This window comes from Crinia signifera, chromosome 5 (genome assembly GCF_055691185.1).
Source record: "Crinia signifera chromosome 5, ASM5569118v1, whole genome shotgun sequence".
NCBI classification, from domain to species: domain Eukaryota; kingdom Metazoa; phylum Chordata; class Amphibia; order Anura; family Myobatrachidae; genus Crinia; species Crinia signifera.
Window position 1 is genome coordinate 202852666 of NC_139221.1, and position 15439 is coordinate 202868104.

The 15439-nt window shown below is 47.1% G+C and overlaps 1 protein-coding gene across 5 annotated transcripts in view; it reads left to right on the forward strand.

Annotated features, from left to right (window-relative positions):
• The window catches only part of PDE1C (phosphodiesterase 1C), a 790350-nt gene that overhangs the window by 699579 nt on the left and 75332 nt on the right, over positions 1-15439 (forward strand). For all 5 annotated transcript variants that reach the window (XM_083188441.1, XM_083188444.1, XM_083188443.1 and 2 more), the window contains one exon: positions 9165-9246. In XM_083188441.1, the coding sequence (XP_083044567.1) occupies positions 9165-9246 (82 nt within the window). The remainder of the gene's footprint in view (positions 1-9164; positions 9247-15439) is intronic.

The following is a 15439-nucleotide window of genomic DNA, read 5'->3' on the forward strand; positions in this document are numbered from 1 at the left end:
AACATGTAATTGCACATGGCAACGAACATGTAATCACACATGGCAATGAGCATGGAACCCCTGGCGATGAGCATGTAGGTAAGCAGCACTTATGTAGAATAATTTGTAATAGGCATTACAGTGTTTGGCATAATACATAATGGACATTATGGTGTGTGGCGTAATGGGTATTATGGTGTAACTTTTTGGCCCGTACCTTCAGAGTGCAATGTCCCTGTTTATGGCTTTATCTGTGTGGCATTATGTGAATTTTAGCTCAATGCTACAGACAGGGGACCGCCAACAGGCACAGCTGTGTCAACTGCTGGATCAGCCCCATTAGGGCACAACATGCTAAGCAGCCCCCCTGCAGCCTAGCGCAAACAGTCGTAGTTGTATTTACAGTATACACTAGTAAGCCCTCTTTATTTATTTATTTACAGTGTCTTATATAGCGCAGCAGATTCCGTTGCGCGTTACAATAGTAGATAGTGATAAAACAAACTGGGTAACAACAGACAGACTTGGAGGTTAGAGGGCCTTGCTGCAAGTTTACAATCTATAGGGATATAGGAGGAAAACACTGCTTTAATAGTTTCACTTTTTGCCAACAGATGGCAGTGTTTTGGTGACACACGGACACTAGACATATATATATATATATATATATATATATATATATATATATATATATATATATATATATACAGTGCTCGAAGTGGAAATTTGAAAGTGGGGGTATGGAAAAATAAAAAATTTAGTTATACTATAGGAAAAAGGGGGTGTGGCCACTGAAAAGGGGGCATGTCTTTAAGTGTAGCGTACCACACCACATACCCCTTATACACCACACTAGTAGGACCCCTTATACTAGCTAATACTAGTGCCCCTTACACATTGTGCCACGTGGTATGAGACAAAATTCAAGGACAGCAAGGACAAACGGACAGGGGGCCTTATTCTAGTTCACTCTTTGAGGCAAATTCCTTCTTAGCTTAGCAAAACCATGTGCACTGCAGGGGGGCAGAATTAACATGTGCAGAGAGATTTAGCTTTGGGTGAGTTATTTTGTTTCTGTGCAGGGAAAATACTGACTGCTTTATTTTTACACTGCAATATAGATCTCACTTTGAAGAAAAACCCCACCCAAATGTAATTCTCTCTGCACATGTTACATCTGCCCCACCTGCAGTGCACATGGCTTTGTCCAGCTAAGAAGGAATTTGCCTCTGAGTGAACTAGAATAAGGCCCAGGGAGAGTGACAGCGGGAACACAGAGAGAGTGACAGCGGGGACAAGAAGAGAGCGACATATGTATATTGGGCATCACGGTGTGTGGCAAATGTATAATCGGCATCACGGTGTGTGGCATATGTATAATGAGCCCATTATACATAGGTCACACACCGTGATGCCCATTATCCATATGCCACACACGTGATTTCCATTATACATATGACGCACACCGCAATGCCTTTGTGTCTGGCAGCTTTACTCTTCCCCGTATGGGGTGTCCTCTTGTCCAGATACACTACCCGCTTCCCTGGAACTCCTGGTGGGGGTTATGGGGCCCCTAACTACAAGAGGGATTCACCAGAGTCCTGCTGACACTGATAACCACCAGGCTGGGGTCTTGGTGTGTGGGGAATGCACTGCTGTGGCCTTACTAGGTGTGCGGCTTGCTGGCACTGTTCAGGGGTGAGAGTGGGCGAGTGGGCACTGCGTGGTGGGGTATACCTGGATGCTGCATCAAGTTGCAGGCTCCTGCCCGTCACGAACTCCCGCTCCGGGTCATGCTGCCGTTCCCCACCTCGCCGTCTGCTGCCTCAGTAACTGGGCACATACGTGGGCGGTCTACTCCGGTTCTCTGATGTCCGCCAGAGAGGGCAAACTAGTGCAGGCACCACCGCACTCAGTTGCCCCTCCGGTCACTTGGCTGCCGCTGGCTGGGAGGGTGTCTCTGGTCCCTGTCTCCATCACCGCCGGCTCACCTCTCCCCCGGCGTGTAGGACATATCAGCCCGCCGACGCACACTCTCCGCTCTCCTTCCTCTGCTTCAGAGATGTTTCCGCCTATGCCCCCCACCCTAAGCCTTCGGCCAGAAGAAACAATTTCACTTAATACCTGCTCCCTCCTTCTTCAGCACAGTCACACAGCTCACCCACAGTGACAGCAGAGTGAACCGGGTCCCCGGCACGGAGGTCATCCGGGTCACCCTTCGGCCAGCAGAAACAATTTCTCTGAATACCTGCTGCTCCCTCCCTCCTTCTTCAGCACAGCCGCGCAGCTCAGCCGCAGTGACAGCGGAGTGAGCCGGGTCCCCGGCACGGAGGTCATCTGGGTCACCCTGCTGACCTCCACGCTGGGGACCTGGCTCACTCCGCTGTCACTGCGGGTGAGCTGCGCGGCTGTGCTGAAGAAGGAGGGAGGGAGCAGCAGGTATTCAGAGAAATTGTTTCTAGCTAGTGGCGGGCAGTAACCTAACTGCACATCCACCCCACCCCCGGCGCCTGCTTTCTCCGATCAGTCATTGGCCGGGCCGCTCAGGAAAGATATGCGGCTGCCAGGCTTCCTTTTTTTTTTTTTAACCCCCATATGAAAGTGGCGGTATGGCATACCGTCCCATACCGCCCCACTTCGACCACTGTATATATATATATATATATATACATAATATATACACACACGCGCACACCAACACAGCACAGGGCTAATTTCAATTAAATACTGTATGACAATAAAATATAAACAAAATTAAATAAATACCCTCTGTGTTTGAGTCATATACTGTAAACAGCTTATTTAATGTTGAAACTGATCAAGAAAAGTGTTATATAGATTATATTTAGGCCCCATTGATACCAAACCATGCCCTGTAACACTCCAACTGCCTCACACCTTTAACCAGTGCCATTTAGATCCCCAAAAAAGTAAAACACATCTACACTAATAAAATTCTTCATTGCTATTGTAGTGCGCTGTAACTGTGTCAATAACCCTGATACTTCATGTGTATGTGTCATTGGGTCCACCAACATTAGGTCAACATGCATTGAGTCCACCGCTGGATGTCAACATGACGTAGGTCAACACATGAAATATGTCGACATTGCTTAAGTCGACACCTAAAATACACAAACATTAGGTCAGCAATGGCTAGGTCGACAGTCAAAAGGTCAACATGGGGATTTAAAATTTGTTTGTCCCGAATGTCGATATCATTGTACCGCATCCCCACGCATGGCACGCTACGCTTGGCACACTATTCTATTCTCTCTCCGTGCCCTAGTAGATAGTAAAGCATGAAATACCACCTGTCGGCACATGGCACAAAGAATAAGTGTGTCCTTTTGGTTTTCGACCTTCCATCCATGTCGACCTATTTCATGTGTCATCCTTAGCCATGTCGACCTTCAGTGGTCTACCCAATGCATGTCGACCTCTTCTGTGTCAACCTAACGGCCTTATACCACTTCATGGATGTTTTTAAAGTTTTATTTATACAACTAATATTCAGATAGTCTTAAACATGGCTCATTTGTAAATGGCACAATTTGGGCTGATTTAGTCTGATCCCTACAGATCGGGCCAAGAAATTGGCCCAAATCAGATATGTTTGACACCACCTCTGACCCGATGCACATTGGATCGGAGTCTGGAGGCCATCAGTGGCACATGGCGGGTGCTTTTTAGCACCCACGATGTCTTAGGTCCGGTCTGTAGGGTCCTGACAGCAGGGTTCAGGGTCTGGGCATCAGGGATTGGCAGGGTCTGGGCATTGGTAGGTGGAGTCTGGGCAGTCGGGTCCAGGCAACGGTGATCGAGGGGGTCCGGGCAGCGGCGCAGAGCATGTAGCGGCAGATGGCAGGCGGTGGGACAGTTTAGAAAACCCTCAAATATTTTAAATTCTCTCAGCCAAAAACCGGTCGTCCAGTCTTTTCAAATCATAAAAAAAAAATTCAGTAGCTGCTTCCCGCTCCGCTATGTGCTCCATGCCGCTGCCCAGACCCCGCCGATCACCAATCCCCATGCCCCGCTGCCCACCCATGCCACTGCTAGTTTTTTACTTATAAATGTAAAAAAACTCCCGGGAGCTTCCTCCAGGGGGCGCTCAATGGCAAACTGTTCTAACTTGAGGACGGCGCCTGGTCTCCCTGGCTGTCAGTGATAATGACTGACAGCCAGCAGGCTAAGAGTGTGAGCAGCGCACAGCACAGGGGAGCGGGGTGGTGGGCTGACTGGCATGCTATACTGTACTATGCACACTGCGCAGTGTGCAGGGAGGCTGGGCGGCTGGCATTGTAGAGCGGGTGCCTCCCCCTCCTGCTGTGGGGATTGGCCACCCCAGGGGACGGAGGAGGGACACGGCTGCCGCACGGCTTGTGCGCAGGCAGCCTGAGCGGACTGTCAATCACTGACGGTGTCTCCCCCTCCTGCTCTGGGGATTGGCCACACGTGGATGGAGGAGGGACCCGGATAGCTTGGGCCTGCACTGTGCAGGCTGTCACTACCGCTTTCAGACCGCACTCCGAATACGGCTTATTGCCGTGTTTGCGGGGCCTAAACCCGGGTCACGGTGCGGTCTGAAAAGGCCACCACGGGTCGAGCAACACGGGTGTTCAACCCTGGTAATGACCAGGGTTGAACACGGCTATGACCCGTGTCAAGCGCAGTGTGAACGGGTGCCTGGGTCGAGCGACCCGTGTCCCGTTCACAGTATGGAGGAGGCAGCACTGTCAGCTCCAAGTACTGCCTCCTCCCGAGCCCCCGATGATGCGCCGCCGCCCCGCACCGCCCCATGTGACGTCACCGACCCTCCAATTTCCCTGCACTTCCGGAAGAAGACTTCCGTTTTACAAATAAAGTTTTGTCCCTATAAATACCCACACTGTGGAGATATCAGATATCCTTGAAAAAGTGCGCATGACGCACGAAACGCGTTGGTGAGACAAGATCACCCGGCAAGCTATCACCATTCTCCTGCCCTCAGCTCTACCGGCGATCGTACTTCAACTTCCGGCCACTTCCGGCCCGCTCGGCGAGGACGGAGCATCGGCGCACAACGGCTTTGGTGTGTTAAACACATCTCAGTCGTTCTTGCGCTTAGAAGCCCGCAAGCCGACACACACCGGAATACAGCCAGGACGCAAATCATCGGCACCGTAGGGTAAGATAGGGATAGCACCGCCGGACTGACAATTACCTTTTTACAAATATCTCAAACAAAATCTCTTTCACTAAAAGAGTGTAAACATTAGCACTAACAAAGTTTTTTTCTTACAGGTACCACGAAATTATTTACTTAATCCATTTTTTTCTATACCCACCCATTATTTTTAACTCTATATTTTCCCTCCTCATTATAATATTTTAGCTCAATTTAATACCAGCGCTCCTTTCCCCCATAACTTCTAGAACTAAAATATAGGAGCAGCTTTTTTCCATAAAGCGCAAGACCATCCAAATACTCTGACGTCACCGACTCGGCAATATGCCGTGTCGGTGTCGGAACTTTCAGACCGCATTGCCGTGTTGCTCTGGGGATGGGACCCGTGTCCTAATCCCGTGTGCGATACGGCATTTGCGGTCTGAAAGTAGTATTAATGGGGGGGAATCATCTTCTTGGCGGGTAATTGAATCTGCAGCCAGCGACGTTTTATGTTGCGCACTGTGCAGCAAGTTCAAGTTGAGTTCTTCTGCTACTCCGTCCAGCCTCCTCCACCTCCTGTCCCAGTGACCTGAGTAAGTTAGGACTGGAGGAGTCCTAACCAGCTTGCCTGCTTCTTCTGTGTGGTGGAATGACAAGTCGGACACTGGCACTGCTCCCTAAACCCTGGACTGGTCTCTGGTACATCTATTTTGTTGGTGAGTGACTGAGTCTGTCTTTGTCTGCACTGCAGCAGATAAGTAAGTTAGTACTGGTCAGTGAGTCAGGGTGTGGGGCCTGGAGAGCAACAGTAGGTATAATAATGTATGCTGCGCTGGAATATTTGGCACTGTGGGCCAGGGGAATATATGACAGTGTGGGGTATATGTCTGGTACTGTGTGGGCATATCTGTGTCTGGCACTATGGGGGCATATGTGTAATGGGCATCATGGTGAAGGGGTGTAATGGGCAGCATTACGGTGTGGGGAGTATTGTGTAATTGCCGTCACAGTGTGGGGTGTAATTGGCATCACGGTGTGCGGCGTATTGTGTAATTGGCATCACGGTGTGCTGCGTATTGTGTAATTGGCATCACGGTGTGCTGCGTATTGTGTAATTGGCATCACGGTGTGTGGCATAATGGGCATCATGATGTGCGGTGCAATGGGCATCACGGTGTGCGGCGTATTGTGTAATTGACATCACGGTGTGTGGCATAATGGGCATCATGGTGTGCGGTGTAATGAGCATCACGGTGTGTGGCATAATCGGCATCATCATGTGCGGTGTAATGGGCATCACGGTGTGCGGCTTATTGTGTAATGGGCATCACGGTAAGTGGTGTAATGGGCATCACGGTGTGCGGCATAATGTGTAATTGGCAGTGCTTAAAGTGGTCCTGGTGAGGTGGTGGAACTCTCTTCCCCGCCATCTCCCCCCCCCCCCCCCCCATATGTCACAACCAGGGCGGGTGCTAGGGTATTCGGCGCCCCCCTGCGAGCTTAAAATGTATGACCTATCTCACATAGACATGGAAACAATAATGCGGGCCACATAACGCCACCCTTAATGCAAATTATGCCCCAAAGTGCAAAAGAATCTAACAAGCCAAATAATGTGAAAGTGCGCGCCGTAGGTGGGACAGGGGATTATGCACACCGTAATGCCCATTATACATTATGTCACACAACATATTCCCCCACAATATGCCACACACGGTAATGACCCTTCCATATTATGCCACATACAGTAAGTGCTGCTTACCTACATGCTCATTGCTAGGGTTTTCTTGCTCCGTGCCAGTGGTAACATGCTACTGTACTCATAGATAGCGCACACAGCATGCCAGCAGCAGCCCCCTTTATCATGCTTGCTGCCTGTCAGAGCCTGACACACACTGTGCAGCAGACACCATGAAGGTGACAGGCTGCGGTGGCCCTACTTATGCAGTATTGTAGTGGCCTGGTGGGCAGATGGCACCCTGCCCCTGGCCCAGCCCGCCATTGCTGCTGTGTCTGTCTGTGCCTGCAGCTTTGCTATAAAAGAGACAGCCGGGCAGAGCGATGTAAACCCTATATAAGCAAAGTGATGGAACTTTTTTATGCAGCAGGAAGAAATGCAATCACAATTATTCTAAATGCCATTAGACCTGTGATCTGTTGCTTATTTTATCTCCTGTAACTGTGTTAAAAAGCCTGTGGGAGCTTCACACCTCACTTTCTTGTTGTTATATCTGCATATTCAGGGCCACCTGACCAGTTAACCACTGCAAATGGTGGAAAAGGGAAAGAGCCTCATTAAACAGATTAGGGAAATCTTTACACAGGGAACAAGGGGGTAATGAACGGACAGCCACACTACTCCCACGCCGGTCGTCAGGGGGCTGTAGTACAGGCCAAATGGACTCACTGGCTACCAAGTATTTTGGGCAGAGTGGGATACCCAGGATTGGTGGGCACGGCAGGGTTTGCCCGGATGGTGATGCAGCGGGGTTGCCTGGGCACAGTGGTGGACAGTACCTGGTAGCCGGAGACAGTTGCAGGCTCCTGCCCGGCACGATGCTGCTGCTCTTCGGCGGCGGAGGGCACACTAGTGTGGGCGCTGCTACTGCAGCGTTGCCACACTCAGAGGCTCTCTCCGGTCCCGCTACGGCGCGCTGCTGCTCCCCGGGTAGCTATGGCTCCTCTTCTCTCCTCTCGCGCCGGGCTCTGTCACTCCTGCGGCTTCAGCCGGTCACTGTCAGGCCGATGCGGCATCTCTCTCCCATCTCCTGTCAGCCTGGCTCCTCTTCTCTCCGGTCTGATCAGCCCTCCGGTCACACGCGCTGCCGCTCCCTCTCCTCACATGCGCTGCAGCTTCCTCTCCTCACACGCGCAGCAGCTTCCTCCATTCCCGGGACCTCCGACCCTCTCAGGTACCTCCTCCTCTTAGGTCCTGGACGCGGGGTTTTCACTTGCGCTGCGGTTGCCTAGCAACCCAGCGTACACTGTCCCATCTGGGGTGCCACATAAGTGCTGACTTTCTTGTCTATCCCCATCCGCGACTCTGCACTGCAGCACGGTGCGGCTATTTAAAATGACGCGCCGGGCCTGGCTTACGGCGCAGCAGCCAATCAAGCAGCTCTGATTGGCTCAAGAGTCACGAGCTGCCTGATTGGCTGCCGGGATGTGAGCCTGGCGCGTCATTTTAAATAGCCGCGCCATGCTGCAGAGTCGCCGGTGGGGATAGATAAGAAAGACAGCCTGGTTTACATCGCTTTGCCCGGCAGACTCTTATAGCAAAGTTGCAGGCAGGGACACTGCCACAGCGGGGCAAGGTGACCGGACAGAGGCGGAACCGTTCCGCCTCCAATATGGAACTGACGGAACACAGTTCCGCCCCGTTCCGCCTCACTTTAACCCCTGGTAATTGGCATTACGGATAAACAGTGTTTAATGATTTAAGTAGCCTGTAAAAATGCAGGGAAGAACTAAGCTGGACTGATCAATCAATTAAGCTATACAGCAGTGCTATAATACTGGAAAATTGGAATAGGTGCGCTGACACAATCTGCAGGTACACAATACAATCACGGTACATGCCACGTGCCCCTTCTGATAGGCCATGCCAACAATTTTTCGGCGCACACAAGCATCCTGTCTCCAGCTTCTGGAAATTTGGGGGGGGGGGGGGGTGGGGTGGTGACACCATGAGTTACTACACCGGGTGACACCAACCCTAGTGACGCCACGAGATTGTAATCAAATTAGAAAATGTGTGATTTACAACCTGAAACACATAATGTATTTAATCAGATGATTTTTGCTTTATTTTTAAAAGACAATGTAAAAAAGGCACCTGTAAATGTGTGATTTAGAACACAACATCGATATTGAGCAATTAAAATTGATTTAAAATCAATCAGAATTGTTCTTACAGAAATTTAACCCTAGATTCTAAATATAACCAATAAAATAAATGGCAGAAGTGAGTTTTTGGGTGGTTTGACTGTATACAATTTTATACAATTACTTGTATAATGCATCATTTATTTTCCAGGGTGACAAAGAAGCAGAACTTGGCCTTCCATTTTCTCCACTGTGTGATCGCAACTCAACAATGGTTGCTCAGTCCCAAATAGGTGAGATTGATCACATTTTTTTTTAATTATTATTTTTATTTACATTAGAAAGGGCCCAATTCAGACCTGTTCACAGCACTGCAAAGCACACAGCGGCCCATTATCGATGACCATGTGTATGGGCTGCACACTGGCTAACGAAGTCTTGCTACTTTATCTATCCGCAAGTGGCTCACAAAGTGATTGACAGGAAGTAGGCGTCTGGGGGTGGTAACCGGCTGTTTCATCGGACTGCCAGAAAAAATGGTGGGCGTGTCAGGGAAAATGTAGGCATTCCCAAGCATTTTAGGGGATGGTGTGTGTTGTCAGCTACAGGCCAGATGTGCCTGTTTTCATCGAAGTCACTGAGCAAGTTCTTGGCTACTCCTTGCTTGTGATGACTGGGGCTCATTCAATGGATTTTGGTAATTTTTGCTTGGCTGGTAAGCATCATTCGCTAGTAATATACATCCATTCACACAATTCACACAATAATTTGCAAGGTGGGATTTCACTATCGCAGGCCAGAATCTACCTAATAGCCACTGCACATTTGTGGCTGTGCAATTAGGCCTGATTTACCCCCAATGCCTGCATTCTGTCAGCAGATTATTTCCAGTGGTGCACGCAGGGGGGGTTCTGATTACCCAGAAACCCCCCCCCCCCAGGAGTCTAAGGGCCTTAGACTCAAAACTGAGAGTCTCCTCTTTCCATGGGTACAAGAATTGTAAAAATCGGCCCTTTGGAACCGGAGATATTTGACTTCAAAGCAGCGATCCCCATCCACGCCTATTAATTGTTCTTCCCAGTCAGATATTTCAGGTTCTGTCTGACTTAGAGTTTTTCTGAGGGTATATTCCAAAAGCTGGGACACTAGTAACTTGTCTCTCCTGTTCCCAGAACCAGAGATATCAGCCTTCCAGCTGCTGGTTACTGCTCCAGCTCCACACACCTGGTATGAAGTATTATATACTCATTGGCAGATTGCTCTGCCTGCTGAAATCTGATCCCCTAGTCCCCAGTACCATTTGGTAGGTGGGATTCTCTTTTTAATTCCATTAAAATCCAAAAAAATCTATTTCCGGGAACTGGAGATATCTGCAGTCAAGCAAGCTGTCCTCCCGCCAGAAAATTATGAATAATAAGCCTGCTCCACTATACACCCCTCCTCTGCATATTAAACATCCTCTACCACCCTGGAAGTTGTGTATCAGGGCCCCTTCATTCAGCCCAATGTCCCCTTCTCCCACCCATCTCCCACCATCTGTGCAGTAAAGGGGTAATTAGTGGAAATTACTGATCCAGGCCCTACATGCTGAGCGGTTGATATAATACCCCTTACCACCCGCGGGACATCAAAGCTTCCCCCACCCCTACCACTGGAGGACCGGTAGGGGCCCCAATACATTGCTATGCCCAGGGGTCTACACTGCTGTTGGCACCACCTGTGTGTATGTATGTATGTATGTATATATATATATATATATATATATATATATATATGTATATATATATATATGTGTATGTATGTATGTATGTGTGTATATATATATATATATATATATATATATATATATTTTTTTTTTTTTATTATTATTATTATTATTTATATACATTTGGTCTATCTATAATACTTTAACTGACCCGGCATATACTGGGACACCTAAGTGTCCATCTCCGTGCTTTGCTCCGCCCCTCTGGAAACCCCCTTCTGAAAATCCTGCGTTTGCCACTGATTTCTGATCACATAAATATGTATAGTACAGTATGTGGGTTGGGACCATTGGGTCAACCACAGGAAGGTCGACACCCCCAAAAGCTCAACATGGGTTTAGGTCGACAGGGTCATTAGATTGACACAATCATTGGGTCGACATGGGAAAGTCAACAGTCAAAATGTTGACATGAGCTTTTCTTATTTTTGGTGTCCCAAATGTGGACATAGTCGAGATGGACACTGTAACAGTGCACCACATCCATTTGCAATGCTCGCCATGCTTCTTCACTATTTTATTCTCCCTCCACACCCTGCTCAAAAAAAAGCATGTCGACATAATGCTTGTATCGATCTAATGACCCTGTCGACCTAAAGTCATTTCGACCTTTTGAGGGTGTCGACCTATGTCCCATTGCATCCAATCGCATAAGTGCATGGGCAGGGGCGTAACTAGATATTCACAGACCCCATAGCAAAAGTTTGTAAGGGCCCCCTGTTGAGCAACTGATGATAAGAAATGTATGTATAACATATTACATAGGCAGCAAAGATGGGCACCCTTCAGCTCTGGGCCCCATAGAAGCTCCACGCTTTGCATCTATGGTAGTTATGTCCTTGTGCATGGGCACCATTAGAGTGCATGCTGATTAGTCAAACAGATTATTCCTGAAAACCCCCCCAATAAGAAGATGTTTTGTGTAATAGATCAAAACATGCTAGCTGCATAAGCAGTTATGCTTGACAATTTGGTGTGAATTTTAAGCCAATCACACCAAAATCACAGGGTGTGTGCACAAATCTAATACAAGCTTAATTACATGCAATTCTGTTATCCAATCACGGCTTCCATTTTTTTCAAGGGGCAAATACTGAGAAGGGGTGAAGCTGTAACCAGTGCTGTGTGGGTGGGACTATAGCTATGTCAGCAATTTAGAGATGGGCAAAACGGATCATTAAGCTGCGCCGGGATCCGGCGGATCTCTCGGTGAAAAAAGATACGGATCTTTTAGACAAATCCTCAGCTCGCTTTAAAAAAAAAAAACGGGGAATATACATGACCGAGTAAAAACACTGATCGATGGCTGGGTGCAGAATCGCCATCGATGGAAACCATCGATGGCGTCTGCACCGATGGCCATCCCTGGCAGCAGCAGCTAATCTTTCTATCACTTGTAGTCACAGCACTGTACTCAGTCTCTAGAGGTAGTACATCTCAGCTGCCACAGGTGGCAGCACTGAGATCAGGAAAATGCATTGTAATGGAAAACGAAACTGAAATGGATCACCTTTTTGGGATCGGCGGCTCACTCGTTCTTGAATGGGATTCGTTCAAAAGATCCGGTTCGTTCGCGAACGACCCATCTCTAGTCAGCATGTACATTCCTTACACTATCAGCCTCAGGGTCAGATGCACTAAGCTTCGAAAGTGATAAAATTGAGAGTGATAAACAACCAGCGGTACTTATGTATTATCTGGGCTCCCATGTTAAATGCACCCCATTTTTTCATACCCCTACTATCCAACTACGCATGGAGTTGATTTTATATAGTGTGGCGAGCGCAGCGAGCCACCGTGCCCGAAGCGTGATGAGCGGACGCGGTCTCATAAGAAAAACAGGAGCCCAGATATTACATAAGTACCCAACCAGCTCCTGCCTGACATTTTTCAAACACAGCCTGTGAAATAGCAGGTTGGAGCTGATTGGCTGGCTGTTTATCATTCTCCACTTTATCACTTTGGAAGCTTAGAGAATCTAGCCCTAAGTGGGCCTCTATATCTCTTTAGACTCTTCCATAGTACAGTATGTGTTGGTCTCAGATCCAGCAGTTCTAGTTCTACACTAGAGGAGAAACTGTGTGTAGTGAAGCACAATGCAGTATGAGTAGTGCAGTATTTTAGCCACTTTCTTAGGTTTCATGCAATGCAGGTTTCTTGTCTGGAGGAAGGATGTTCCTTGTTCCTTGTTGGAGCTAATTTTTTAACTTTTATACATTGGCGCCATCTAGTGGAGACTATATAAAAATACATGAACAATGCAGAATTATATTTGAAGTTCATATTTTGATTACGATATTGTGTAACTCACAGGTTAAAATTGTAGTCCATTTTTTAGCAACCCCACTCTCTATTAAATAGTTGGACTGTGTCTATAGTATTGTAGGCAACATAGTATATAACCTGACTCCAAGACCTGACTTTAGACAACAAGGAAGATCTAGTTTGTACCTCACAATTGCCACATGAGGCAGTAGATCACCTTGCAGCCCCTTAGAGAACAATGATCTTAAGCACAGGTCTTCAACCTGTGGCCCTCCAGATGTTGTGGAACTACATGTCCCAGCATGCCCTGACCGTTTTTGCATGCTCTTATAGGAAAAGTATGTGGCAATGCATGTTGGAACATGTAGTTTCACAACATCTGGGGGGCCATAGGTTGAAGACCAATGATTAAAGTAAAATTTGCTTTTATATATATACAGTGTGTGTGTGTGTGTGTGTGTGTGTGTGTGTGTGTGTGTGTGTGTGTCTATATATATATATATATATATAACATACAAATCAGTCTATATTGCACTCACAGTTCTGTAGTTTTCATTCATGGGGTGCTCCCATATCCCACCGATACTTCCGTGGTACAAAATCCAGGCAATAGTAATCCAGAGCACTCACCACTTTTGCAGATAAAAAGATTATTTTACATCACATAGATGTTGCTGCCAACGTTTTAGGCCTATGTAGGACCTTAGTCATGGCTATGTTCACACATCCTGCACCAAACAGCATCTGCAGGATGTGTGAACATAGCCATGACTAAGGTCCTTCATAGGCCTGAAAGGTTGGCAGCAACATCTATGTGATGGATAACATCTGTGCTCTGGATTACTATTGTGTGTGTATGTGTATATATATATGTATATATATATATATATATATACACACTGTGTGTGTGTGTGTGTGTATATGTGTATATATATATATAGAGAGAGAGAGAGAGAGAGAGAGAGAGAGAGAGAGAGAGAGAGAGAGAGAGAGAGAGAGAGAAGCAAAACGGCACTCAGATGTTGAAGGAATGATGCGGTGCAGGGTCCAAGAGGGATAATGATAGACAGCACTTACCTATCCTGGGAACCAGGTTAGGAAACAGACCAGCACTCACGTAGTTTGAGTTGAAGAAAAAAAAGTTGTATTTTCAAAACATTATACAAAGTGTAGTGCAGCAAGGCTGACCCAACAGCCGTTTCAACTGGATGCCTTCCAGTTTTCGTCACCCCTGACGAAAACTGGAAGGCATCCAGTTGAAACGGCTGTTGGGTCAGCCTTGCTGCACTACACTTTGTATAATGTTTTGAAAATACAACTTTTTTTTCTTCAACTCAAACTACGTGAGTGCTGGTCTGTTTCCTAACCTGGTTCCCAGGATAGGTAAGTGCTGTCTATATATATATATATATATATATATATATATATATATATATATATATATATATATATATATATATATATATATATATATATATATATACTAGCTGACCCGCCCGGCGTTGCCCGGGAAACCCTTGGGGTTTCTTTATTTCCAAAATTGCTGAAAAATGTCATCTTACAATATGCTGTGCCAAAGACCTAAGATTGTAATTTGTTATAGATTCCACCATAATGTTAGAATGTGTTTGCATTGATACTCAATGACGGCAATGAAATCAGGTGTGGTGTTGTTGTTTGAAACACAACGCTCCTGAGTTGATAACTTGTATTTGTTGATGAATTCCACATCCACTCCTGAGATTTAGCACCTACTGTATGACATATCCTCCAACATCTGCGGGTCAAAAATCGGTACAAAATCAGAAAGGGACGTGGCCACACCTCCATTTCTATACTTTCAAATTGTACAGTTTCTAGGGTGTGTAATTACAGGCACTGAGTGTGAAGGGACCGGGGTGGGCGTTACTTACCCCGTCATAATTAATTAAAAATTCACTGCTCCCTGCCACTGCCACTCCCCTCACTGAACCTGCAGCAGTCTCTAAAGTCTGGGGATCTGTAAAGCACATGCACCGGGCATCTCTACCAAACAGTGGGGCAGCCCCTGAGTGTGGGAGCAGGTCCACGGGCATGGCCACATGATGTACTGACGCGACGCACGCTACCCGCACCACTGTAATGCCCCACTGGGAATGGGTGCAATGGGCCAAATTCTTCCCTACACCCGCCGAGCCAATCCACTGATCCAGCCATCACAATCATCAATGGGTGCATTGATAAGGTTTGAGTGTAAGAAGTTGAAGAATAAGACTGAGAAAAAGAATTGCCATGTTACAAAGTGTACAATTTACTCAATAAATCGTGAAAAAAATGTAAGTGTACATAGAAGTACAATCAAGAAATGAAAGTAGGATTAAAAAATAAGTTCTGATTCAAACTGATAATTGTTTGGATGGGGTGGGTTGTGAAACAAATCTATAGGTGGGGTATGGATATTGTGGGCATAATTGGTG